The sequence below is a fragment of the Guyanagaster necrorhizus genome (genome assembly GCF_019112545.1).
Source record: "Guyanagaster necrorhizus MCA 3950 unplaced genomic scaffold BT62scaffold_10, whole genome shotgun sequence".
Classification (NCBI taxonomy): Eukaryota; Fungi; Basidiomycota; class Agaricomycetes; order Agaricales; family Physalacriaceae; genus Guyanagaster; species Guyanagaster necrorhizus.
The window spans coordinates 1,142,932-1,166,308 of NW_025064889.1; the positions used below are offsets into that span (position 1 = coordinate 1,142,932).

Below are 23,377 nucleotides of genomic sequence, written 5' to 3' on the forward strand. Positions count from 1 at the left end.
CAGTTCTCCCCAATTCCTTGCACCCCACATCCTCATGTGAGACAATAGACAATGTGCGCACGTGGTGGCACGAAATCCTCTACAACAGTCCACTAAACAGTAAGGAAATCGTTGTCGCAGTGGCCATATTATCTTGTTAACATCCATTCACTCATTTAATCATTCTTATTTCTTCAAAGCCAGTAGTTGGATCTAAAGTACGAAATTATATATCCTCGCTCAGGCGCACAACTACGGCCTTTACTACGTTTACTGCACCCCTCAGAAAGGAGGCCTATGTCGCTCAGTTCTTCTACATCCACGCCTTAATCGTCCACGTTTTGGAAAACATCTGTTTTGCACACGCATACCTTTTGTTTTTAGTCTTTCTTCCTGGACCAAAGGAACCTATCTATGAGGAAATCCAGACGCCGCGTGTCTCTTTGGGAGAAGTTGTTGCCAGCTCTATGACATCTTAAACATTTAGAGCACTGGAGCAATGTACGCATAGCAAAGTCGCGCCCATCCTCTGCACGACCGATGCGCGCGTAAGTGGGTTCTGTTCAGTGAATCAGACGACCAAAGGGAAGGAACGGAATGTGGAACGAACCCATGTTGAACACGGCTGTATCTACCTGGACGTGTCAATGCCGTTGTCGCGCTCCCTGCTGTTCGTCATGTACGAGAATCCACTAGACAGGGGCGGGAACTAGTGTACAAGTAGCCTTGCTGTCCGTGCTACACCACAGCACAACTCCCCACTCTCGGAAAACGTCGTCCAGCTCTTCCCAAATCTTCTCCTCATCGCATTTCGTATATCCTGGAAGCCACCAGGTGTCAGGTTCATAGGCAGCTAGAGAAATCAGAACACAAGACAGACGCCGAGATGTGGCAGACCTTCTGTCGGGTCTTCTGGGCAGCGAAAGATTGAGAAAGCAGTCATTTGCAGCTATAGAATCAGCTAACATGAGCATGTACTTAGCCCAAGGACGCCGCAGTGGAGCGCGGGAAGGAAAGAGCCCCGGAGAGCGTTCGGGAGCTCGTCCCGAACTTGACGGCACCTCCGACCGACATTTACCGTTAAGTTTCCCAAGCGAATTCGTCTGAAAGGTATGAGTTGAGGAGAACGTTAGGGTCAAGTTCATGTTTGTGGTTGCAAGGCCAGGATCCACTCGCAATCCATGGTTTCGACATCACAGATATTGTCACCAAGGAACGCCGTCCATACTTCTTGTAATATATGCTGGCACGCTTGTGAATCCACGTCCCAACGCTCAATCCTCGAGCTGCACATGTGAGCAGAGCATGCCACCAAAGTCATGGAGTAGCAAGGTCGCGAAGGTCGGCGCCGTATCAGTCGGACGCATAGCAGAACACGCACAGTCTATACTACAAGACAAAACAAACTTTTTACAGCTTCGCTGGAGAGTCGGTACTGCGCAAGATATTCCATATGGCATCACCTAGTAAATCCGGAGCTTCTTCAACCACCTAGATCCGCAAACATGAGCTGCAGATCTCCGTTTCTCATACTGGTGGGACTCACCAAATGTCCAACATCAGGTATTTTCGTCACAGATGCAATCGGGCATACTTTCCGCAGAGCTTCTTGTTTCTCTCGCGAGCTGTGATCGTTGATTTAGCGGGGTAAACAACACAAAGAAAATGACAAGGTACATCATCTCCTCTCGCTCTCCGTACACCAAGTGCACAGCCAACTTTCCCTTCACCCTCTCCAGCTCCGTAATGGGGAAGACAGCCTCGTGGATATGGACGAACGGATACGCCTCGTGTCTTGGAGGACATTTGAGCGTCACGCCCCCGGTCGATGTATCGAGTCGCAAGCCATGTTCCTGTCGCCGCCGTCAAACAAGCCTGAGGGCAAACAAAGAGACTCACGACATAAATACCAAGGATACGCGAATCCCATATATTCCACGGGAAACGTTTAGCGAGGTACCTCTTCGCGTCTTCCCGAGACTTCCAGTGATCACGCCGTTGAGAGATAGCCTCCGCCGCAACGGCGACCATAGGTGATTGATGTTCCGGATCTGTAAATTCTTCCGGCCACGTTGTCGGTTCAACGAGAACGAGCGCGGCAAATGGGATGTGGTCGAAGAAAGATGTCGCTAGTGCTCTAAGCGACGTGAACTAGAAATATGCGCGCTCGAATGAGCTGCCACGTACGCTGAAGAGCCTCCAGCTGAGTGTCCGACGAGGATGACCTTGTATCCGCCTTTCTGGATCCTATTCGCGAGTTGGGCCTTGTATACGTTGGCGCAGGCTTCAGCATAGTCCCAGACGGCTATTGCCAGTCAGAAGAAGTAATGTACGTCGCTGGACGACTCACAGTACTTGAAATCTGGATCTTCCATTGCCTCTGCATTCAAAGCAGCTGCGTCTCCGTGTGTCTGCGCGTCGACCGCCCAAGCTTCGCGTATCAAATGCAGAGTATCTAAAGAAAAGATCCTTCGAATTGTCACCTCCCAATGCTCCTTATCTGAAGAACAGTCAGTAATCAGTTCTCCGGAATGGAACCAAGGACTCACGAAATCCCGTTCCATGAGCAAAGATGAGAATGAAGCCAGGCCGTTCGTTGACATCCTGCCGGTACCGTTTGACCGTGCATTTGAGAGGGCGAGAGTATCGCGTCTCCACGATATATTGGTCCACGTACATCGTAGTGAGGAACAGAAGTAACAGGTATCGCCATCAGGTTTGCGTTCGACATACTTATTATTGGAGTAGCAACTCCGCAGACAACGGGGATTTGAAAACGGGGGTCCCCCGCGCCGACCTCGGGCGATCAATCTTTGGCCTCGACTTGGGTCTCCCCGAATATTTTTCTCACCCTGCCTGGTCGGCTCATAAAGCTTAAAGCATCATGAATCCTAAAACTGTCTCAGGCTGCAGTGAATACAGCGCCGCCTCGACAATGTCGCTAAGTCACAGAGGAAGGCGGTCATTGGGAAGCTAAAGATGTGCTTCAGATCCAAGTCGTCTTGAAGGTCCGTAGGTGAGTAAATATGTCCTGATTTCATAACTTGGACGCTTTCCGGCCTTAAGCACCTCCGCATCTCGTCTCGAATTTGATGTCCTGAACTACAGTACAAGGACCATATAGGCATGCGAATAGTTAAGAAGTCGATAACAGCTAGTATGATGTCGTTCTTGATTGAATGGGACCTTTCGAGGAGTTGGGTGCTGTTGCTTGTCAGCCGTCAATGTCTACACGCTTTCATGTACAACGAATACTTACGGTTGAGCTGAGATTGCTCTCAATTTAAATTTCGGAGTTTGAAAGGAAGTGATGTTCTGCACAATAAAGCCGGGCGTATAATGGAATGTAGGAATCAGGGAACAGCTGGGACAATACGAGTTAAGTATCGTTGCTCTTCGACATCTAGAGACTTATTACATTATCTGTCCTGGTGTCTAATCTTACAGACAGTAGACAAGATAAACTCTGCCAATTCAACATCTACGCCCACCCTACAATGCCTATAAGAAAACAAACCAGAGAGAGAGACAGACAGAAACAGAAACGCACCCATCTGCTCATACGTCCAACCCCAAAGCGTCCCATTCACTTCCATGGTTTTATTGGTCAATCTATCATTCCTATCCAGCCCGCTTATCTTCTCCACGTCGCTAGGGTCCAAGACCGGAAGCTACGCACAGAAAACAACATCAGGGACACCCACACCAAAACAGTCATGACAGACTAACGATCATGTTCTCCTTCTGTCGGCCCTCATTTGCGCTCTTGGGAATGATAACCACGCCTCGTGCTAGATGCCACGCCAAGATAATTTGCGTCGGCGTGGCATTGTATTTCGCCGCCAGCTCAATGATAACCGGGTCCTTCCTGACGACATCCATACCTGTAGGAGTGTACGCGACGACAACAATACCCTTCTTTTGGCAATATTGCACAAGATCTTCTTGTACGAGATACGGATGCAACCTGTTCGCGAGCGGATCAAGTTTCAGAAACGCGAACATGGTTCCCTGACTCACTCGATCTGATTCACTGCAGGTATGATCTTGGCCACCGTGAACAGCTTTTCCAATCTGTTAGGGCTAGAATCAATGTAACAAGTAGGGTTAGACTGTAGGACATACGTCTTAATGGAAAAGTTGCTGACACCAATCGCCTTGCACTTGCCCGTCTCCAGTAATTTCTCCATCACCTCCCATGATTGGTTGAAATTCCGTTCGTCAGTGACACGGACTGTCCCGTCGGGATTCCGCGGGAGAAAGTTGTCCTCTGGGAGGGATCAGATTGATAGATGTCAAACGGAGGGAAACGTCTTACTCTCATAGACAACATATTGGGGCCAGTGCATCAAAAACTAGGACAGTATTATTAGTGAAAGTGTGGGATCGGCTGCTATAAACGTACCAAATCTACATAGGTCATTCCCAGACTCTCCAGGCTTTCGTTCAATGACTCTACGATTCGACCATGATAATTCCATCTAAGAATGATCATGACCAGACAGGCGGATCAGTGCAGTTCGAACTTACGGAAACTTTGTACAAATAAAGAATTCTTCCCGCGGAATACCAGACTTGCGTATAGCCTCCCCCAGGGGTTGTTCCGTACCTAAGGAAAGTTCCGTACGAGACGAGAACGCCCAACCTGGCATACGTACCGTAGATCAATGCTGTATCAAAGTGCCTGTAGCCGGCCTACATGAACATTAGCAGAAAGTAAAGCTACGCCAATCCCTCACACACCTTGATAGCTGTCTGTATCCACGGAACGGACGCACGCTGTGCTTCAGGATCTATTCCAGTCCAAACACCCAACCCTATACCCAGACAAGTCAGAATCACAGGCGAAACAAAGGGTCAATGCACATACCAAGCACCGGAATTGAGTCACCATTGTTCAATTCCACTGAATGGGATACATCCATGGTTCAAGGTAGACGATTGGAGCCAATTCAATTCCATGTCGGTTTTTATACGAGCGGCAAGAGGATTACACATCGCTCTTGCATGCCGAGGATTCGTCATCTTTTCCCTAGTAATGTGTGGGTTGGGTTGATAATTGGAAGCTCGTCCACCCGTTGGTGGCTGTGCAATTATCACGTGCACGACGCGTTGCTCGGATTCGTTCCGGAATCCGAATCGCCATCTGGTTTCAAGGTGAAGTACAGTTCATTTACAGAGGCTTCTCGCGCCACTCCGTGGTTGTCGTGCTCGGTATGTTTTCCTGCCGACGTCTATCTATTTAATCGCGACTTCCACTCTTGATGATGGTTCCACTATCTTCTCTCAGGATACCTTCTCTTAGTATACCTCTTATGTTTTCCTCTGGACGTCCTAGCTCGTGAAGTACCATCCTTGACGGTCTGCAGGTCGAGGCTAATCTTCTCGCAGCCGAGCCAAGGTCCATTCCGGCCCCTTCTCCGCCACCTAAAGAACAGAATCCTGGGTGAACATATGACAGGTCCTGCCAGTGATAGGGAGTCCTGACTGAGTCCACGGGAGAAGCGTCTTTGACATCTAGTCCCAAGGGCCGGCCAAAACTGTGATGTACCATTCCTACGGAGGGAATAGTACTTCCTGCTTTCTCACCGGATATACCAGCGGACTACTCCGTTCTCGGACAAAGATACGACAATCGGCCTACATACGACGTCTTTGAGCGGGAAAGCGACACCTTTCCTTTTGCGCAGCGAACATGACAGTTTTTTTTTTTTTTTTCGTGCTTCGGCTGGACTGTATCATGTCTGTGTGCCCAACCCCGGGTAGCATCAAGAGGAGGAACTCCGGAAGGGTGGGTACTCTTGGCGCAGCATCTCACGTCCATCTTATCGGTCGAGCCGCAGGTGCAGTTGGTGGCGTGTATACCATCGCATCTCGGTCCCTTGCGACACATTTGATGGAAAAGCAGCTAAAATAGCTGGTAGAATAGGGCTCCCTGATAAAGCCCTGTTCTTACTGTGCTATCCAGTTTCCAAGTGAAACGGCGCTCCCAAGTTGACGCGTGTATGTACAGATATTTTTTACTTCCGCGCACGAAATTCATTTCCATCTTGTTTCTGAATCTCTTCGTGATCGGCTAAAAATGGATCCACCGGCTGAATGTGCTCCTTTCTCCCGTTCAAAGCCTCGAAAGTTCTACAGTCTTCGTCTGTGAATCAGATGTCTGTCTTGGTTGAACATGAACGGTTCCCGGGCCAGATTCGCTGTATCATGGAGACATGTGTAATTCGTAACACAGGATGACTCAGGGCAGTCAATCATTCATTTGCCGCAGCTAATATATAAAGGGGCGGCAGAACTGCGGGCGCTCCTTTTTTTTATAAGGGCCAATTTCCCTAACACCACCACCATCACTACTAGTAACTACCATGTCCAACGCTATACCCTCACCATCGTATACCAACGCCGGACGTCAACTTCCATTCCATGAGTCGCCTTCACAGCGTGTTGCCAGAGTAGACTTTATCAAAAAGCGAGAGGGGGACAAGCGTGTTGAGGCGTGGGTACGGCTGCAGCAGGAGCACAAACAGTCGCTCTGGGGGGCAGCTACAACAAACACTTGCGGGGAACCATACATCGCTACCCCCCACCTCTCTGAGGATCCTATTCGCTCGGGTTCCCCATTCCTTTCCGTGCCGTACATTCATCCAGAAGACGAAGAACCATTCATCTTCTACTCTTCTGCGCCGTTGCATCCGGCGTACATCCCGGAAATAATCTATTCGACGCCGCTGCCGCTGCCGGTCAAGCCCAAGCCGCGTCGGGTGAAACATGGCAGGCATCGTAGGCGCCTCTCTGATTTGGACTCCATCCCGGAGGAAGTCACTGTTGAGGGATAAGAGGGAGGAGGAGTGTGTCGTGTCCTGATGATATATGCACCATCGGCCTCGCCCGCCGTTACCCAACCAGAGCCGCGGCTCCGCCTGCGAAGGCATATATTTAGCCATACCCCCTATGCACCGACATCCCTTTCAATGTAGGGCTAACACTGTCCGCGCAGCTGGAATTGGGAGAGGAAGATGTATAGAATTACGGTTCGAGTAATAGTATTATTTAATGTATTATTCACCTATGAATGCTGCTGTGCCAGACAGACCCGAAGGGGCATCATCACCTCATCTCCAACAAAAGCCTGTGTAGTTGCTGCCCTGAATTCTTCTACTTTTGCACCGGTCCGCTCAAAGGAGAAATCCTTGATTAGTAACACCAGAATCACCTTAAACTCGAGAACAGCTAAGTGAGGAGGCATCAGTTTCATTCAGAGCTCATTGAGGTCCAGCGAACACGCACCAAGCCTCCATCCAAGACAGTTCCGCGGTCCATCGAGGAACGACGCGATACCGCTCATCGGTCCTCGAGGAAGCTGCTCAATGGGTGTCGCCATCTCAAGCCAGCGTGAAGGCTTGAAGACATGAGCGTCGGGACCCCATACCTCCGGATCAGTGTTCAATACTGAGGTAGGAATTTGGATAACCTGAAAAGACAACGTGTTTGTGGGATTGAACCTACAAATCCTTATCTTGACAGACGTACCTGGCCTGCTTTGATGGGAAGTGAAGTAATGGTATACCCATTCCCTGTTACGATGGGCCTGCTGAGGGGGATAACGTCATCTTCGAGGGCAACACGATCCGTGCGGGCAGATGGCGCGTGGAGACGAAGTCTATTCGTTGCCGTGAGACAAAAATAAAATAAGGTATCGACGACATACCCCTCCCGGATCACTGCGTCTAGGAATGAGAGGTTGCTGATACTGTCGTAATTTAGATCGCTTCCGAGAGCATAGATTTCTCGGCGAAGTTTTTCTTGGATATCAGGTTGACCGGCAAGCTCGTACAAGCTGAATAATATAGAGCACGAAGTCGTCTCATGTCCGAGCATTCTACGAGGGTGGATATCAATTTGGTGGGATCAACGCGCAGGAGAAACAGAGACTGACAAAAAGGTCGATATCTGGTAATCAGACGCCGTCAACGCGACCACAAACAGAGGAGTAGGGGTTGGACTTACGTTCGCCAACAGCGTCTCATCAGACAACCGCTCGCTCTCTTTCCTGTTGTGCTTCTGATTTTCCAACAATATGGACAGGATATCCTTCCCAGTGCTCTGCTCGGCATTATCCTTCAGGATCTGCGATCCAATCCGATGCGCGACTTGTTTAGCAACGCCATCTGTTTGCAGCGCCGCTATAGGAAGCTTCTGGATCCATGGAAACTTGACTAGCAGAATCGGCGCGAAGAATCCCGCAAAGGTGTGCGCTAGGAGCACGTCGTGGTGCCATGATTTTGCGATGTTCTGGGCGTCCTCCGACACACCCCCGCCAAAGTCATGCCCAAACGCGATGCGGCCGATAATGTCGAGGCTAGGAGAACGAGGTAGGTGGCGCTCAATGACGTAAGGAAACAAGAGCTTACGTGCACGACGAGATGAATGGAGACAAGTTCACTACTGCATCGCCCCCTTGCGAGGTAAGGTGCTTGGAGAGTCTTGTTGCAGTCTAGGAAGCACCGAAATCAGTGTGACGGTCTTTCATCGGATAGAAGTGACGGTAGGATACCCTCTCTACACATGCGATGACATCGTCCGTCATCCCCTTTACTGCAGTAAGTCTGCGATAGTCGGTGAATGCCGATATCAATGGATAGGATTACATAGATCCATCTCAGAAAACATACGTGAATGCTGGAGCGAGAAGTCTCCTCTGATGCTTATGTTCGTCTCCTTCTGCCCAAACCACTCCCTTGCCCAACCACCTCTCGGCCGTCGGTCGGAATTCTGGCGCCTTGACATACCGATAGCAGTGCTGCAGGATATGTTGAGCAGACGTGTTGTCCGAGGTAACGACCTAAGAAATGAAAACTGTTAGCGGTAAGGAAACAATGCGCCGACCATGTGTGGCGCATGGTCCGAGCTTACCACATCATGTCCGAAGAGGGGTGCTTTGATTCTGTACAAGGGTCCTAAAATCGTGGCCCATCTGCTATGCTGGGAATGCTTGACGTTGGCCTCGGAAGACCAGATAGCATATTCATGCCCCCAAAGCCAATGAGCTTGTTCCAACGGCTGCAAAAACAATAAGTAAGGTGGTCTTCCGCAAGAGCAAAGACAACTTACAGCGCATTGGAGCTTGCTGACTGCCCTATTCCGGCGTTCGACGTAGTAGTAGGCAACAACAGCGACAGAGATGAGAAAAAGCAAAGAGAGATTGCCTAACAAAGAGGCTGGCATCGGAAAGGATTAGCGGAAAGCGATGAAGTTTGCGGAGAAAAAAGAAAGGACATGGAAAGACTTATATTAGAACGGCAACCCATACGGTGTAGTCAATCATTTGCTTGATAAGAAGCGCCTGTAAGTTTGCATTTGACTTAATTTCTCCTCGATATCCTAGGAAGTGTGATATTAATATTTCTTTCTTTCTCTGGTAAGAAGCGCACGCACCTCCCGATACTCCATTTGAATCAAAGGCTTTATGAAGCATCTGGTTGGCTGTAGAGATGTACTCTGCGTCAAAGAAGCACGCCGCAAGCCATCGCTTATCATTTAAGAAAGAAGACATGCACAAAACATGCGTCATCATTGCCAAATCGCGCTCCGGAACAGGCAATGGTTGATATCATAGAAGTAGGAAATACGCAAAGGGGGAGAAAAAGACAAACATGACTAGTCGTTTCGTAATCGTTTAACATCCCGCGGACTTGCGCTTCAGCTCAGATTCTGAATCCCTGTCGAAAAGTTCACCGGCAATCTCGCGGTCCTTGGCGCTTCCAGGAGCACCGTATGATGTTTCTGTAAAGGTTTGCATCTACAGACGAATGTCTGAACAAATCGTGTATAATGAGAAGGATAAACCCTACCTGCACATGCACACTGCCTATTGTAGTCTTTGGGGGGACTTCAAACCGGGCTTGTTGGCTTAGTGGATGCATCCTATTGTTATTCCCACTCGACGATTCACCATCACTGACACTGAATGTAAGAAGAGAGCAGCAAGGAGCCAAAGAGCAGCTGACCTGTATATTTCGGCGCCAGGACTTCGGAATCGGTATAATCGACGAACCACACGGCAAGAAGCTACCTGGAGTAGGACATGAGGACCCTCCGGTACACAGGTGATGAACTTAAAAAAACGAAATGCTTCGCACCGTAGCCAGAATTGAAGCCGGTCCATCGGCGATGACGCTCATAACGTCGTTAAGATCCAGAAGGGAAAATATCTGCGAGGGGATAAGAAAATCGACATAGCTCTTCATAAGGTAACATACTGCCGCAAGGAGATTGACCACGAACCTAAGGGGACAGACGGTTATAATCATCCCCACAAAGACAACAAACAAAACCTTACGCCAAAGCAAAATACGCCAACCCATCAACGAACATCAACCTCATGATCCTACTCCTATGCTGGTGACGCCGCTTATACCACAGCTTATACACCATCAAGCACATCACAATAAAGTCAGTTCCCATCGTGTATAGGTACATCGCCGCGAATAGCGTCGACTCCGAACTGTCAATGCTGCAACCCGATCCAAAAATGAAAGACGCGTGGACGTTGGTCACGGATTTCAAAATGATACCAAACTGGCCGCAGATCAACGCTGCAAGTGGGATGGTGACATAGAGGCTTTCGCCCCAAACGGCGATACTAGCAAGACGTTAAGAAGAGAGGAGGGGGAATGATTAACTGACGTACGTGCGGATGGAAAGATTGATACTCGCGACTCCGAGACAGGTGTTCCCTACAATCTGAATGAAGAGGAAAAGGCCCTGACAGTCTATATGCCTACAACGGACATTAGCAAAGCGCGTCCCTTCTCATTGCAGGCAACCAACGTTTTGGTCACATTTAACGCGATAGCACTACACTCAAATAAGCATATTCCAATTCGTTTGACGGTTCATAGACACCCACAAGCCTATCAACACGCCAAGCATGCCATAACGAGCGTAGAAGTAAAAAAACTTCCAAGGGTAAGTAAAAAAGGCGGACGATCAAGAGCAAGGACCTACCAACGGCCATCGGAACTTCTGCTCTCCACTAATCACCGCCCAATCAAAGTCAAGCGTATTGACGAACTCCCATCTTCAAAGACGAAGCAATGAGATTCAAGCCGAAAGAACCATGATACGAAACTGACAGGTATAGACCGATGAGGCAATGAATGCTTTTATTGAACGCCACTAAGGGTTCTAAGTAAAGAACATGAAGAGAGAAAGGAAGAGAAATGCACTCACGAGCATTGTCCTCGAGAACTTCGGGGGAATGCCAGTCGACCATGATGACGATTGAGGTTCAAAGGAAACAAACACCCCAGAGTAGATATAAACTCGAGGACCTCACCCCGGCCATCGAGTAAGTCGGGAAAAGGAAGAAGAGCCACCTTTGATATCAGAAATGACATGCGATGACAATAGAGTCCGGTTGAAGGGCACAAGTGACTCGAAATGGTACGCCACGACGATAGATTGGCTGGAAGAGTACTGAAGTCCTCAGCCCGGGGTACCATGAGCATGAAAACGTTAGTTATCTCGTAAGGGGACCAAGGAAGTGCGGTCTTCGAGGCCGAGGAGTGTTTACTAGCCTTGCAGAGAAGCGCCTCTGATATGGGAGATATCCATTACCACAGTTCCTTATTAGCATAGTCAGAAGATTTCCCCAGCCTCTGAGAGATTAGAAAAAGAGCCTATCGTCAATCCAGCAATGAGCCTTGTGGTAGTTCTCATTCAACGCAACAAGGACGTAAAATGTTTTTCAACATCTCCACGTGATTTTAGACGGGATAATAATACAACACAGTGCAACTTCGCCATAACCTACAAAAAAAAACCTTAACTTGTGATAATGCTCTACAATTCCCCCTGTGCCTTCGCCTCGCCCGCCTTTGCCGTCGCCTGCTCCCATTCCTGCTTGACCTTGGTCTGAGAATCTTCTCCTTTCTTACCCTCCTCCACGCTACCAGTGAACGTCTCCCACACCTGGGTTATCTTCTCTCCAACCGCGTTGACAGTATCCCTGATCCAGTTGAACAATGCTTCGACCCTAGACTTGCTTTGCGAATACCTAATGCGCGTTTCCTCTGCGGTCGGAATTAAGATCATCGTCCGGGATGACGAAAAAAAAATTACATACGAAGTAGACCCGGCCGAGAAGTAGGGAGTTCCTTCTCGCTCATGCCGTGTTCTCGGAGGAAAGCACGAAGCCGTGCATCGGGCCACGTGAGATAAGTCGCGGTGCGTGAAGATGCATCAGTGTACCTAGATTGACATTAAAAAAAGAAAATATTGGAAATAGAATTAACATGCTTTTGATTCATCAACTTGACGAGCTCGTCTCTTGAGACTTTGGCGTCAGAGCGCAAATGTCCATTGTCGATGAGCCACAAATGAAGCTGAGAATTGCTCCAAGCGTTCCAAAACGAGTCATGCACGTTGAAGTAATTATCTCTGCAATGATATTAAGCAAGGAGATTATAAACAAAACCGCTGCGCGTACCGAATGAGCTTGAGCATCTTGTCCCTCTTAACCCGAGCGTCGCTCTTGATGAACTTGTGGTCAACAAGCCACGCTTTCAGATCACTGTCACTCCAAGTATCCCAAAAGTAAGAGTTAGTGGTGTAGTAGTATTTAGACATTTGAGCCAAAAGCGCGTCGCGACTCTTCTCCAAATCGGAACGGCTGTCGAGGACATTGTGATAGGAAAGCCATTCGTACTAAGACAATAAGCAAACGCAAAAGCGAAACAGACCTGAAACATACAATGAAAGAGCTACTCCATGCCTCCCAAACTGGGTCAGCAACACTGTAATATGCATCTTTCATCATGGCAAGAAGCTCCTCCCTCTTCTTCTCCGTCTTCGACTTCAAAACACCCTTCTTCACGAGATAGTCTCGGAGCTTATTATCGTCCCAAGTCGAATACACGTAATCTTTACTGTCGTCCATCGCCCTTAACACGTCTGAGGTCGCTTGGGCTACAATCCTGGACAATGACTGGGTCGCTTGGTACCGAGCGTCGTACACTGCCGAGCTCGCTGTCGCGCTAGCCTGAGACGCAAAAGAACTTGCGGCATCTGTGTAAGACTTGTATCGATTCTTTACGAGCAATACAAGCTCCTCTTTGTGTCCCTTCGGCGCAACAATGCCCTGCTCCAATAGGAACTCACGTAGACGAGACTCGTCCCAGGTATCAAAAGCCAAGTCGCGCAGGGATGAGAAAGATTTTTGCGCAGAGATGTACTGGTCGTAAGACCATGCTGCTGCGCTGTCCCAATTCGACTTGACAAGTTCAAGGAGGTCATTGCGAGAGGGACACGGTGTACCGATGTGATGATCATTGAGCCACTTTTGGAGATCTTCATTCGACCATTCCGTATATTCTGTACATACAGAGTCAGTATTGAATTTCTGTACTTCCTTGTGGACCTACGAGGCGCGTCAGAGCTAAACCACGATGCCTGGGCTCCAACGGCGAGGGCGGCCAGCAAAATAATGGAAGGTTTCATGATGATAGACAATGTAAAGGCGCCACGAGATTTTGGGTATATATACGGCGCATACTGACGTCACGATATTAGGGGGAATGACGCTCAGTCGGTGTAAGACATTCAAAAGACAACTGGAGCGCAGTGGGATGACGTAAGACGGAAATCCCGGACCGAAGTCTACTCGTCAAGTTTGTCCTGAAAATTAGCCTCAAGCTTTCTTGCTTCCTCCATCACCCGAGCCATACAAAGCCGCCTTTCAGCTCAGCACTTCTTCCCATACTATCAGCAGAGGATCGCGGAGAGAAAACTCTTCATGTATCCATAGCCGCCTGGTCTTGTGTTCCATTTACTGCTACAAAATTGGCGGCCTATCACTATGTTCCACATGTCTTCACTGGTTCCACGACTACTTGGGCGACATTCAACGGGACTGATTGATAAAATCCATTGGACGGGGCTTGTGCTCAATTTTCCTAATCCGTGCATGGATGATGACAGCCTCAATGTTCACATACCTCTCGCAGAAATGACAGGGTGCATGCATTCTATATGAAAGATATCCCCAAGCTGATTGGTGGAGATTGGATGTATTCGGCATCTTAGTGTATCCTCGTGCCACCGCCACAATGCCGATAGCCTTGACAGCTCTAGTGACCGTCCTCTGTCTGCGCTATAAATTCCAGCATGGAGGGTTGATTCTTCATTACTGACGATGGATCCTTTGCACCTCGTCGATCTCTTGGCTTGTCTCGTCTTGGGCTATGTGCTATACAAACTCTGTACGGCGCGTAAACTTCGTCTGCCACCAGGTCCTAGAGGGCTCCCCATCATCGGAAATATCTATAATGTCCCGAAGAGGGACGAATGGATCGCCTACAGGGACATGGCACAACAATACAGCAAATAAACGTCTCCGTTCGCAGCTTCTCTGTACTGACGCTCATGCTTAGATTCTGATATCATCCACCTCAATTTAATGGGCACCAGTCTTATTGTCATCAACTCTCGAGAAGCGGCTCGCGAACTTTTTGACAAACGTTCTGCCATATACTCTGACAGGCGCGTTGAGTTTTCTTATCTCTAGCTAATAATATCATCTGAAAGTCATCACATAGACCACCCTATCACATGTTAAACGGATTGTAATTCTCGGCTTCTTGCATTAAAAGTACTTACTCAATTGAACTTATTCGTCTTACAGGATGGGCTTCACTTGGCATTTTGCCTTTCATCGTTACGGCGCTTCCTGGAAAGGTTAACTAATGATAAACTTCTAACTCGAGGCATGGGCTAATTATACTACTCCCTCAGAGCATCGTAAACTGTTCCACAAAGAATTCGTCGGCTCCGTGGTGACTAGCCACTATCCTCGGCTACTGGACGGCTCGAGGGTTCTTCTGCAGAAATTGTTGAATGACCCGAAGAATTTCCGAGAGACTCTTCGCTTGTGAGCCCAAATTTACTTTTCAATAATTTTCGTAATGCTTTACTTCTAGCGTGGCCGCACGAATCATATTAGGTGTGGCCTACGGTATAGATGTCAGAGACTACAGCGATTATTACGTCCAGACAGCAGAGAATGCTATGACAGGAATGGCTGCAGCGGGAAATGCAGGATCTTTTCTCGTCGATTCGTTTCCTATCTTGCGACATATTCCTGATTGGTTCCCAGGCGCTGGTTTTAAGAAGAAGGCTGCGAATTGGAGCCTGTCAGTCAAGGCTATGCCTCGTGTTCCGATGAAGTTCGTCCATGACTCGATAGTAAGATTATTGTCTTTAGCGTGATTGCAGGACTAAAATTACCTACAGGCTGCCGGTACGGCCAGTTACTCTATCGCATCCAAACATCTCGCAGAGATAGGAGAACATCACGAGCACTTATCAGAGAAGGTGGAGTTATTGGGGAATGTGCTAGCGGCTTCGTATGCTGGTAAAGTGGCGTCACCCGCCGTTTCGCGAATGTATCTCACTCACACCCATCACGCTTCCAGCTGGTTCCGACACCGTGAGAAAATCGCCATAACTTCGAGTGAATCCCTACTCTGTCCTCTTTTCTCTTAGACGGTTTCCACCTTGTCCACCTTTATACTGGCCATGACACAAAATCCCGAAATCCAAGCAAAAGCGCACGAGGCGATTGACAACGCTATTGGGCGTGATCGACTGCCAGAGTTTGAGGATTATAAATCGATACCTTACATCAACGCCATTCACAACGAAGTCCTTCGGTGGAGAGCAGTTACACCGCTTGGTAGGTCCTATTCATGCAAACCTTAGTCCAAAGCCAGCTTTTGTTGATGGTGGATCAGCCGTTCCACACAGCGTCTCACAAGACGATGAATACCGAGGATATCACATCCCCAAAGACTCCATAGTCGTTGGCAACACATGGTACGTATTACCTCCTATCTTGATTCGTGTAAACATTGAGTTGCTCCGTTAGGGCGATGTTAAATGACGTCTCGGTTTACGGGGAAGATCCCGATTCTTTCAATCCTGATCGCTGGTTGAAAGACGGAGTTATGAATCCAGATATCCCCCATCCTGAGGAAGCCTTTGGTTTCGGTCGACGCATATGTCCCGGGCAGGAAATGGCTGAGGCTTCCATGTGGATGTCGATTGCTTCGATCCTGGCTGTATTCGATATCACTAAAGCAGTTGATGATAAGGGCAACGCCATTGAGCCGTCAGGAGAGTTCACGTCGGGCTTGCTCAGGTATGTTGTTTCCCTCGTCTCCTCCTTGGTGGCGTCGATGTTGATTCCATGTTACCACAGTCACCCTGTTCCATTTCAGTGTGAGATCAAGCCCAGGTCAAAGTATGCAATATCTTTGATTCAGTCGGGTATCCATGTTCTCTAGGGCGGCGCTACTTGATTTGTCACAACTAGTTAATCCCATTTGCGGACGTATTCTTTGAAGATACAAAATATAACTATCACCAGTCAGACCCTTTTGAGTAATGGATCTAACGATTTCAGAGCTCTTAGCTTACATTGGTCCCTTACCAGTACAGAGTTCTATGTGTATGGTGTTCATACAGTGCTATATCTTGTCACTCAACGAAAAGCTTATATTAACTTGCCGATACGAAATTGAATAGAGCCAGTCATGAAGCAAAAGGAACAATGATGAATTTCAAAATTGCTTTCTTCCTTCTAGTCAATATTCGCCTTATTACACTTCGTAAAAGAGATGTCAACAATTACGAGAAAAACGCACGCCCATCAACCGTTTCATAAAGTCTGCTTCCTCGTGTAAAAGACCTCAACCTCAACCCTCTCTGATGTCGAAACCATAGTTTCCGATTCTGCAAAGTGCACATGCACTTGAGAAACATGGTGTCCCTGCCTTTGCGACCGCAAACACAAATTTTACTCTTAACTCCCTCCTCAACTACACAACTTTCAACCGAAATGGCCTGGGCAGATTCCTCGAAAGTGGCATCAGCAGCAACAATAGGCCTGTCCAGTTCAAACCAAAGGGAAAGTCGTGCGATGGCAGTGTTAACCAGGATTTTTCTCAGTCGCGAATGGCCGTGATTGTCAGTCAAGGTTAACAGTGGGCCACGCTTGATGACAGGCACAGTCAGGAGTGGACTGTTCCTGCGAATGGTGTGCTGCAAAAGTTTGTGAGCATACCTTTCGAAAGTCTCTGAATATCAATGACTGTCTATCATAATGCATCCATCGCCGTCTGTATACCACACAGAATGCTCGCCGAATTCATTAAGATCAGCGCGAGTCCATACGGACTGGATATGGTAGACGGTGCTGTCAATGAGTCTTGCAAGGCGACGACGTGCTGCCTGTTTAGAGGTAGCCATGTCCAATCAAGACCCCGTCGGCATCTATCTGCGACTCGACATAGTAGACTCTGACGGTCAGCCGTGTCGACCCGTAATGCCGACCAAATGGGTGTCGTTGATATAGCCAAGTGGCTGATGCTCCACCCAGCTCATTGGAGGGTCGCCAGCTCGACGACCAAAGGCTACAACCAAGTTCTACCATGGCTGCTTGGTCGAAACAGTTCACCTGCTTGTGTTCTGCCCTCGGCCTTCCCCATCTGTCACTTCAAGATATCTGGTCAAGTTGAATGATCCGCCCAGTGAAGCATCGACCATGAAATGTGCTTTGCCTGTGGGGACAGTGATGTCAAAATGAATTTGAAATCGTCGAGCTCAAAAATTGATGTACCCTTCTTAATATCATATATTTTACGGTAAGTTCCAAATACCCGCCATGTCATTTTCCCTTTTCCACAATTATCTGACAAGTCGGAACGGGGTGGCAACACGATCCGTAGGAATTCGATGGGAATCCCACCATGTGTGAATGCCACATGCAGGATTTGAGAAATTCAGTAGATCTCGAGGCATGACTTCTTCAAGCGCTCCTCTTCATCCCAATTAGCACACTCAACGGACAGGTCCGACGGTACTAGCGTCATTCCCCATCCAACGCGAAAGGTTCCGAGACTGTGGTGGGTTGGATGAGGTAGACAGGAATTGTGATTTCTGAAAGCGCATCGATCAGTAATTTCTCGCTCCGGAAGACCACTCTGCTGCCTCCAGCCCATCCATGTATATAGCCCCGGGCTCTGATGAGCTCAGAGTCCACTGTCATGGTAGCTGTTAGGGCACCTGAGCTTGAGACTGGCGAGGCGAAATCATGGCTGAAGGTATTCGGCCGGAAGGAGCCCTCCTGGCCATCCATCAAGTCATTCGTATGTCGATTCCAGAGTTCGTGCACCTGGCGCTCATCGTGGCTACTAATTTTTAGATCACGCGAATAACAAATAGGATGATCGGAGCGCGCAGTGATCTGCTGGATCTGGATCTGATATGTTGTCGTCTGATAATCAACCGTGATTTCAATGTGAAGCGGATGCCCTTTGGCTTCAACGGTGCCTTTCAGTCTGGCCACCGTTCCGGCTCCACACCTGGAAAGAGGCGACATAGACAGCTGCCAGAGTGATAGTATCTATGTCGACTTGATTGTATTTTTTTTTCAGAATACGCACAAACGAGGCGGCCAGACAGACTTGTACCCGATAGTCTTTCGTTTTTGCTACCACGCCGATTCCAAAACAGGAACGAGAACCCCCCCCCCCTCGGATCCGGTAGGCCCCAAAGGATCTTTGAGTCGAAATTCCGGCGATGGTGAGTATGGTTGAATTTCGCCCGGGACATCAACCCATTTTCCATGGGCCGCAGAAAGGTCATGAAGCACTAGTGTTTCACCAGTGCAGTCGATGATTTTCAGATAAACAGAAGAGTCACGGAACATCTACAAGTATGTAAATGAATTCTTCATAATCGTCAAATAATATAGTCAGAAGTACCTTTCAGATAAAGTATGGCTACCGGTATTCGTCATGGAGAAGCCAGTCAGTCTGGTGTGGTGGGTGACCGTCAATACAGTCAGGTAGAATTGGAAGGGGATTGAATATACCTGCTTTTGCTTCGCGAAGTTGACAATTTCATGACAGATTTTGAGACCCGGTGACAAACGCACTGAGCTCAGAAAAGAAAGGACGCCAGTATGAGTCTGCGTGAAGACCACTTGAAGACGAAAGGATCGGACTGGCAGGCAGAAAGTAACGAGGAAAAGGGTGAGGAACACGCAGACGACAAGAAGGCGGTTGTAACTTTAAAGATGTCAGTGCTGTATGTTTTCTTTTGGCACTGAAGCTTGAAGCTGCAACGAGTATAACTCGGTTTGTGATCAAGCAGAAGTGTTGTTCATCGTACCATCCACCTGCTGGGCTGTCAGCCATCAATGAAACAGTGGGCTAAACAGCTTCGATGCCATTCATGAGGAAATAGGAAGCATTGCAAAAATTGTCCTGAAAATGAAAGATGTGCTGAACAGGGTGAAATTCAAGGTTCGATTACAACATTCAACTGGCAGTCAGCCTTTCAGTAGAATATTGAGAGTTACATCAAATGAGGCTTCCCATTTCAAGAATATACCTCATCAAGAATCCTACACTGGAAAACTTCATCAATCGTATAAATGAGTAATATTATTGAAAACTACAACATTGTAATTTGTTTGTTTTTTTCTTCTGCCAACGCGGTCTCCTCTAAATGATAACGACCCATTAGTAAACAACCTCAGCAGGAGTGATCAGGGAACAAGGACACCTTTTTTCGTTCCTTGTCCATCTCCACAAGTTCTGGTTCAGCCGAGAGTTTTGCTTTGGCTTCCAGAGTCAACTTTTTAGGGGCGTTTTCATCTCTCTGAGACGACATATCGAATAAGGTCTGGAACAAACATTAGCGGGAGGAGAGGGTAGCGTACCTTGCCAGTCTCCACATACTGGACATTCTAGTCTCGGCCTTGAAAAAAGGCTACAAAATCGGCACTGATGAAACGGCTTTTATAATCGTTCTGAAGGACATAATAACTCGATTGCAGCCGACGCGTAAATAAAACACATACGACAAACTTTTTTTGATCCCTCAAAGTGATCCGTGGGTGTGAATCGATAATCTGTAATCATCTCGTGAGAGATGCGGTTCGAGGCTCCGCGCCAGCAACAATAACAGGTAATATGCTCTGACAAAAAAGTGAGCGAAAGAAAGGCATAGAAACGGAATTCAGGCCTACGAATAAAGCCCTTGTTGGTACTCACACGCCGAAGATGACTAGCGAGAAGACTGTAGGTCAAAGCCCAAGTAGCGGAAATGATCCACACATGGCCGTCAAGCAAAAAAAACCCGAGATTCGCTCTCGGGCATCAAGGAATTTTTTGTACTTGGAGTGGTCCTGCGATGACCCTTGAGAGAACGAGTGGGGTATGGGGGTCGTTGTAGGCCTTCCAGAAAAGAGCTTCGTTGGCCTAAATGATTAGAAGCTTCTACTACTGCACCGGGACATTCAAAGGACAAGCTCTGCAGAAGCAGCGGCTGCAGAACCTGAATGTTGAACCATCGTGCGGCTTGTCGGTCTTCCAAAACATTGAGACTTACGTCAACTGAGGCCCGTTTCAAGAACGTACCTCATCAATAATCCTACACTGAAAAACTCCATCAATGGTTCAATGGTTCAATGGTACAAATGATACAAATGAGTTTGTTTGAATTTTCTTCTGCCAACGCCGTCTTGTCTATATGATAACTAACTATTAGGAAGCAACTATCTCTTGAGATTACAATCCAGCCTTCCTGTCCTGCTGGGCAGCGAACACCAAGAGGTCACACACACGACGCGAATAACCCCACTCGTTGTCGTACCAAGAGACCAACTTAACAAAGTTCTTGTTGAGTTGAATGCCCGCTTTGGCATCGAAGATGGACGAGGCGGTGTGGCCAACAAAGTCGGTGGAGACGACAGCATCTTCAGTGTACTCGATGATACCCTTGAGAGGACCAGCGGCAGCCTCCTTGATGGCGGCCTTGATGTCCTCGTAGGTGGCATCCTTTTCGATGCGGGCGACGAGGTCGACAACAGAGACGTCAGAGGTCGGCACACGGAAGGAGAGACCACTAATATGCATGTTAGCGATGAAGACATGGCAGAGGTGATAACATACGTGAGTTTTCCATTCAAAGAAGGAATAACCTTTCCAACAGCCTTTGCGGCACCAGTAGAGGAAGGAATGATGTTGTTGTTAACACCACGGCCTCCACGCCAGTCCTTGTTGGAGGGACCGTCAACGGTCTTTTGGGTGGCGGTGGTGGCGTGGATGGTGGACATCAAAGCCTCAACGATGCCAAATTTGTCGTGGATGACTTTGGCGAGAGGAGCAAGACAGTTCGTTGTGCAAGAGGCGTTGGAAATCTGTCGAAATGCAATAAAGCAGCGATATCAATGATAAACTAAGAATGACATACGACTTTATAGCTTGGGTCATAAGCATCTAAGTTGACGCCAACGACGAACATGGGCGCATCAGCAGAAGGCGCAGAGATGATGACCTTCTTGGCACCACCCTTCAAGTGAGCAGAGGCCCTATCGACTGGAATCAATACCCGCATCCATCCGATCACGAAACGGAGAAACAATAACGCACTTGTCGATGGTAGTGAAGACACCCTGCACATCGGAGATTCATTATACGGCCATGCAGATCCATAAGCGAAATACGTACAGTGGACTCGACGACGTATTCAGCACCGACGGAACCCCATGGGATAGCAGAGGGGTCGCGCTCGCCGTAGACAGTGATAGACTTGCCCTCAATATAGAGCTTGCCTTCCTTGACTTCGACGGTACCCTTGAATCGTCCATGGACCGAATCGTACTTGAACATGTAGACCTAGACCCAAAGTGAGACACGCCGAGTAGCGGGGCAGAACGGAAACAGACCATATAGTCAATGTCAATGAAAGGGCTGCATATGGGCGCATCAATAGACTCGTCAATGGAAGGAAGAGAAGAACACGCACTCGTTCACAGCAACGACTTCGATATCGGGGATCTGGAGAGCATTTCGGAGGACGATACGGCCAATACGACCTTGTGCACTGTGAGACAGCAGTACCAGACATTTCAACAACTGAATGCTCACCGAATCTGCAAAGAGAGAAAGGCAGCCAAGTCAGATCCTATCAAGGAATCCTACATCCCCAAAGAAAGCGTACCCGTTAATGCCAACTTTGACCTATGAAATCACGACGAATGAGTACGGGCGACATGGAAACAAGGACGAGGACGATACCATGATGAATACAGATGTGTCAGACGATGAATAGAATTGAAGGTGGTGGTAGTGAACGAAGAGGAGAGCAGGGCACCGGGCGCCTTTTATGCAATCGCGTAATCTGATCAAATCTGGGGTCTCGCAGGCTCTGGCCTCTTTGGGGTCTCGCCGTCGTCATTCCATTCCATTCCTTAGTAGTCGGCATGAACATGATAGGACCGTAAAATAGTAAGAATTCTAGTAATTCTACCTGTATCCATTCACCCGGCACAAATCCGCAGACTTTAGACTTATTCCGTCCAACCCACGCCTTTCTCCGATTTTCAGGAGTCCCTGTCGTCAGAACGGTCGTCCGCCCGGACAGAGTCGGACGATAACATTCTTGCCCAGCATACATAAGACACTTCCAACTTCCAACTTGGAGACGCGAACGGTCATGGTGCATCCAGACCCTGACGGTGCACGTTCCTTGAGCAGTGCACAGCCTTAACGCGGTTCCCAATTCAGTTCCTTGCCTCGAATCACGACATAGCAAGGACGGATTTGTGCGGTGGGTAGTGATAGCCATGATGAGTCATTATCTAGCTACGCGCCCTAGCCTAGCCTCATTGCTTCCCATCGAGATGGCTCGGTAACAGCCCATCCCTCTCACCCCTCCCCGTCCAGGCCCGACGAATCCCCCACGCAGTCGCCAAGTTGAGCGCACCAGCCACTCCAAGAACGATCTCGGCGACTAGCTCGCGATAAACACACGCGCCAATAATATTCACGAGTCCAGCCGCGAATACCACCCAAAAATCCGACATGGAAACCTCCACATTCACATCGGACATCCAAGCCGATATCGAGAAACTGCGTATGTCCTCAATTTAGGAGCAGGGGGGGAGGTCTTCAGCTCACCCCAAGTTAATCAGAGCCGTCAAACCTACACGCATTCAATACATATATTATTTAAAATATCCATCGATAATATACGCACGCCATCTACCGCACTGTCAGCTCCTAAGCAAATATTCAACTCGTGAGTACTTACAGGACATCTACCCAATTAACCATCACGTTTCACTGCGGGGATTTGACGTTTTGCGGGGGCACATGAACGATCAGAGACTCCTAGTTTTGCTTTATATCCAACACCCAGCGTTACGAAATCCCCTAAAGCCGCTACATCTCCAGCCAAGTCCAATGTAACTTCTCGAATACAAATGTCCCATATTGTGTGTATATACAGACAGAAGGAAAGCATGACGGTGGTATAGGTGTAA

General features: G+C 48.3%; 13 protein-coding genes across 13 annotated transcripts; 3 read left to right on the forward strand and 10 right to left on the reverse strand.

Moving 5' to 3' along the window:
- Positions 1-383: 383 nt before the first annotated feature.
- On the reverse strand, positions 384-1,310 carry BT62DRAFT_78752 (uncharacterized protein). Its single transcript, XM_043182283.1, has 2 exons — positions 590-1,310; positions 384-538 (listed from the first exon to the last, which is right to left on the reverse strand). The coding sequence occupies exon 1, from the start codon at positions 1,122-1,124 to the stop codon at positions 672-674; it is 453 nt and encodes a 150-aa protein (XP_043040866.1). The 5' UTR covers positions 1,125-1,310; the 3' UTR covers positions 384-538; positions 590-671.
- Positions 1,257-2,697, reverse strand: BT62DRAFT_78880 (alpha/beta-hydrolase). The gene is made up of 7 exons (XM_043182288.1): positions 2,529-2,697; positions 2,330-2,479; positions 2,167-2,284; positions 1,882-2,116; positions 1,657-1,832; positions 1,526-1,604; positions 1,257-1,470 (listed from the first exon to the last, which is right to left on the reverse strand). The coding sequence occupies exons 1-7, from the start codon at positions 2,656-2,658 to the stop codon at positions 1,390-1,392; spliced, it is 969 nt and encodes a 322-aa protein (XP_043040867.1). The 5' UTR covers positions 2,659-2,697; the 3' UTR covers positions 1,257-1,389.
- A 395-nt stretch (positions 2,698-3,092) lies between these two features.
- On the reverse strand, positions 3,093-5,049 carry BT62DRAFT_931202 (Aldo/keto reductase). Its single transcript, XM_043186083.1, has 13 exons — positions 4,850-5,049; positions 4,723-4,796; positions 4,638-4,674; positions 4,510-4,588; positions 4,385-4,460; positions 4,298-4,334; positions 4,105-4,249; positions 4,000-4,053; positions 3,709-3,946; positions 3,530-3,650; positions 3,398-3,471; positions 3,239-3,343; positions 3,093-3,183 (listed from the first exon to the last, which is right to left on the reverse strand). The coding sequence occupies exons 1-11, from the start codon at positions 4,902-4,904 to the stop codon at positions 3,461-3,463; spliced, it is 927 nt and encodes a 308-aa protein (XP_043040868.1). The 5' UTR covers positions 4,905-5,049; the 3' UTR covers positions 3,093-3,183; positions 3,239-3,343; positions 3,398-3,460.
- On the forward strand, positions 4,987-5,876 carry BT62DRAFT_1004971 (uncharacterized protein; the record flags this gene model as incomplete). Its single annotated transcript, XM_043177095.1, has 5 exons — positions 4,987-5,193; positions 5,349-5,425; positions 5,508-5,526; positions 5,581-5,680; positions 5,746-5,876. 5 exons carry the CDS (start codon positions 4,987-4,989, stop codon positions 5,874-5,876), a joined length of 534 nt encoding a protein of 177 aa, XP_043040869.1.
- Positions 5,877-5,940: 64 nt separating this feature from the next.
- On the forward strand, positions 5,941-6,933 carry BT62DRAFT_78069 (uncharacterized protein). Its single transcript, XM_043182257.1, has one exon. It carries the CDS (start codon positions 6,348-6,350, stop codon positions 6,816-6,818), a length of 471 nt encoding a protein of 156 aa, XP_043040870.1. The 5' UTR covers positions 5,941-6,347; the 3' UTR covers positions 6,819-6,933.
- On the reverse strand, positions 6,899-9,576 carry BT62DRAFT_78292 (cytochrome P450). Its single transcript, XM_043182266.1, has 13 exons — positions 9,418-9,576; positions 9,094-9,363; positions 8,896-9,042; positions 8,655-8,824; positions 8,537-8,588; positions 8,394-8,476; positions 7,990-8,341; positions 7,919-7,932; positions 7,691-7,861; positions 7,513-7,642; positions 7,270-7,453; positions 7,049-7,212; positions 6,899-6,979 (listed from the first exon to the last, which is right to left on the reverse strand). Exons 2-12 carry the CDS (start codon positions 9,205-9,207, stop codon positions 7,049-7,051), a joined length of 1,581 nt encoding a protein of 526 aa, XP_043040871.1. The 5' UTR covers positions 9,208-9,363; positions 9,418-9,576; the 3' UTR covers positions 6,899-6,979.
- A 316-nt stretch (positions 9,577-9,892) lies between these two features.
- Positions 9,893-11,257, reverse strand: BT62DRAFT_892523 (uncharacterized protein; the record flags this gene model as incomplete). The annotated part of the gene is made up of 9 exons (XM_043183110.1): positions 9,893-10,054; positions 10,122-10,221; positions 10,322-10,624; positions 10,673-10,762; positions 10,813-10,839; positions 10,892-10,941; positions 10,990-11,062; positions 11,118-11,160; positions 11,215-11,257. 9 exons carry the CDS (start codon positions 11,255-11,257, stop codon positions 9,893-9,895), a joined length of 891 nt encoding a protein of 296 aa, XP_043040872.1.
- Positions 11,258-11,725: 468 nt separating this feature from the next.
- BT62DRAFT_931208 (uncharacterized protein) lies at positions 11,726-13,596 on the reverse strand. The gene is made up of 6 exons (XM_043186084.1): positions 13,407-13,596; positions 12,737-13,356; positions 12,473-12,690; positions 12,283-12,423; positions 12,110-12,234; positions 11,726-12,056 (listed from the first exon to the last, which is right to left on the reverse strand). Exons 1-6 carry the CDS (start codon positions 13,480-13,482, stop codon positions 11,827-11,829), a joined length of 1,410 nt encoding a protein of 469 aa, XP_043040873.1. The 5' UTR covers positions 13,483-13,596; the 3' UTR covers positions 11,726-11,826.
- Positions 13,597-14,176: 580 nt separating this feature from the next.
- Positions 14,177-16,325, forward strand: BT62DRAFT_980369 (cytochrome P450; the record flags this gene model as incomplete). The annotated part of the gene is made up of 11 exons (XM_043189504.1): positions 14,177-14,363; positions 14,415-14,532; positions 14,580-14,606; positions 14,666-14,718; positions 14,776-14,911; positions 14,961-15,225; positions 15,274-15,399; positions 15,526-15,715; positions 15,774-15,855; positions 15,908-16,180; positions 16,241-16,325. The coding sequence occupies 11 exons, from the start codon at positions 14,177-14,179 to the stop codon at positions 16,323-16,325; spliced, it is 1,542 nt and encodes a 513-aa protein (XP_043040874.1).
- Positions 16,326-17,809: 1,484 nt separating this feature from the next.
- On the reverse strand, positions 17,810-18,702 carry BT62DRAFT_79304 (uncharacterized protein). The gene has a single exon (XM_043182309.1). The coding sequence runs from the start codon at positions 18,419-18,421 to the stop codon at positions 17,909-17,911; it is 513 nt and encodes a 170-aa protein (XP_043040875.1). The 5' UTR covers positions 18,422-18,702; the 3' UTR covers positions 17,810-17,908.
- Positions 18,703-20,497: 1,795 nt separating this feature from the next.
- On the reverse strand, positions 20,498-22,187 carry BT62DRAFT_931215 (glyceraldehyde 3-phosphate dehydrogenase). Its single transcript, XM_043186085.1, has 10 exons — positions 22,131-22,187; positions 22,054-22,073; positions 22,026-22,029; positions 21,859-21,929; positions 21,779-21,803; positions 21,561-21,728; positions 21,483-21,505; positions 21,304-21,421; positions 21,003-21,250; positions 20,498-20,955 (listed from the first exon to the last, which is right to left on the reverse strand). The coding sequence occupies exons 1-10, from the start codon at positions 22,131-22,133 to the stop codon at positions 20,619-20,621; spliced, it is 1,017 nt and encodes a 338-aa protein (XP_043040876.1). The 5' UTR covers positions 22,134-22,187; the 3' UTR covers positions 20,498-20,618.
- Positions 21,940-23,020, reverse strand: BT62DRAFT_79409 (uncharacterized protein). The gene is made up of 3 exons (XM_043182314.1): positions 23,013-23,020; positions 22,054-22,964; positions 21,940-21,985 (listed from the first exon to the last, which is right to left on the reverse strand). Exon 2 carries the CDS (start codon positions 22,678-22,680, stop codon positions 22,150-22,152), a length of 531 nt encoding a protein of 176 aa, XP_043040877.1. The 5' UTR covers positions 22,681-22,964; positions 23,013-23,020; the 3' UTR covers positions 21,940-21,985; positions 22,054-22,149.
- Positions 22,718-23,358, reverse strand: BT62DRAFT_1004979 (uncharacterized protein; the record flags this gene model as incomplete). The annotated part of the gene is made up of 4 exons (XM_043177096.1): positions 22,718-22,964; positions 23,013-23,037; positions 23,088-23,114; positions 23,166-23,358. The coding sequence occupies 4 exons, from the start codon at positions 23,356-23,358 to the stop codon at positions 22,718-22,720; spliced, it is 492 nt and encodes a 163-aa protein (XP_043040878.1).
- Positions 23,359-23,377: the final 19 nt, after the last annotated feature.

Excerpts from the sequence above, each read along its gene's own strand:
- BT62DRAFT_931208 (XM_043186084.1), bottom strand. The coding sequence starts at position 13,482 with ATGAAACCTTCCATTATTTTGCTGGCCGCCCTCGCCGTTGGAGCCCAG. Across the intron at positions 12,691-12,736 it reads CATGGAGTAGCTCTTTCATT|TACGAATGGCTTTCCTATCA; the intron begins GTATGTTTCAGG and ends TTATTGTCTTAG. Across the intron at positions 12,235-12,282 it reads GTCAAGTTGATGAATCAAAA|GTACACTGATGCATCTTCAC; the intron begins GCATGTTAATTC and ends ATGTCAATCTAG.
- BT62DRAFT_79304 (XM_043182309.1), bottom strand. The coding sequence starts at position 18,421 with ATGTCGCCTCTTTCCAGGTGTGGAGCCGGAACGGTGGCCAGACTGAAA.
- BT62DRAFT_79409 (XM_043182314.1), bottom strand. The coding sequence starts at position 22,680 with ATGGCTATCACTACCCACCGCACAAATCCGTCCTTGCTATGTCGTGAT.
- BT62DRAFT_78069 (XM_043182257.1), top strand. The coding sequence starts at position 6,348 with ATGTCCAACGCTATACCCTCACCATCGTATACCAACGCCGGACGTCAA.
- BT62DRAFT_78752 (XM_043182283.1), bottom strand. The coding sequence starts at position 1,124 with ATGAACTTGACCCTAACGTTCTCCTCAACTCATACCTTTCAGACGAAT.
- BT62DRAFT_78292 (XM_043182266.1), bottom strand. The coding sequence starts at position 9,207 with ATGCCAGCCTCTTTGTTAGGCAATCTCTCTTTGCTTTTTCTCATCTCT. Across the intron at positions 8,477-8,536 it reads TCATCGCATGTGTAGAGAGG|ACTGCAACAAGACTCTCCAA; the intron begins GTATCCTACCGT and ends GGTGCTTCCTAG. Across the intron at positions 7,213-7,269 it reads CTGTCTTGGATGGAGGCTTG|CTGTTCTCGAGTTTAAGGTG; the intron begins GTGCGTGTTCGC and ends CTCCTCACTTAG.
- BT62DRAFT_931215 (XM_043186085.1), bottom strand. Across the intron at positions 21,506-21,560 it reads AATACGTCGTCGAGTCCACT|GGTGTCTTCACTACCATCGA; the intron begins GTACGTATTTCG and ends TCCGATGTGCAG. Across the intron at positions 20,956-21,002 it reads TCTTTGAATGGAAAACTCAC|TGGTCTCTCCTTCCGTGTGC; the intron begins GTATGTTATCAC and ends CATGCATATTAG.
- BT62DRAFT_78880 (XM_043182288.1), bottom strand. The coding sequence starts at position 2,658 with ATGTACGTGGACCAATATATCGTGGAGACGCGATACTCTCGCCCTCTC. Across the intron at positions 1,605-1,656 it reads GGAGAGCGAGAGGAGATGAT|CTCGCGAGAGAAACAAGAAG; the intron begins GTACCTTGTCAT and ends CAACGATCACAG. Across the intron at positions 1,471-1,525 it reads TACCTGATGTTGGACATTTG|GTGGTTGAAGAAGCTCCGGA; the intron begins GTGAGTCCCACC and ends TTGCGGATCTAG.
- BT62DRAFT_931202 (XM_043186083.1), bottom strand. The coding sequence starts at position 4,904 with ATGGATGTATCCCATTCAGTGGAATTGAACAATGGTGACTCAATTCCG. Across the intron at positions 4,797-4,849 it reads TGACTCAATTCCGGTGCTTG|GGTTGGGTGTTTGGACTGGA; the intron begins GTATGTGCATTG and ends GTCTGGGTATAG. Across the intron at positions 4,054-4,104 it reads AGCAACTTTTCCATTAAGAC|ATTGGAAAAGCTGTTCACGG; the intron begins GTATGTCCTACA and ends TAGCCCTAACAG.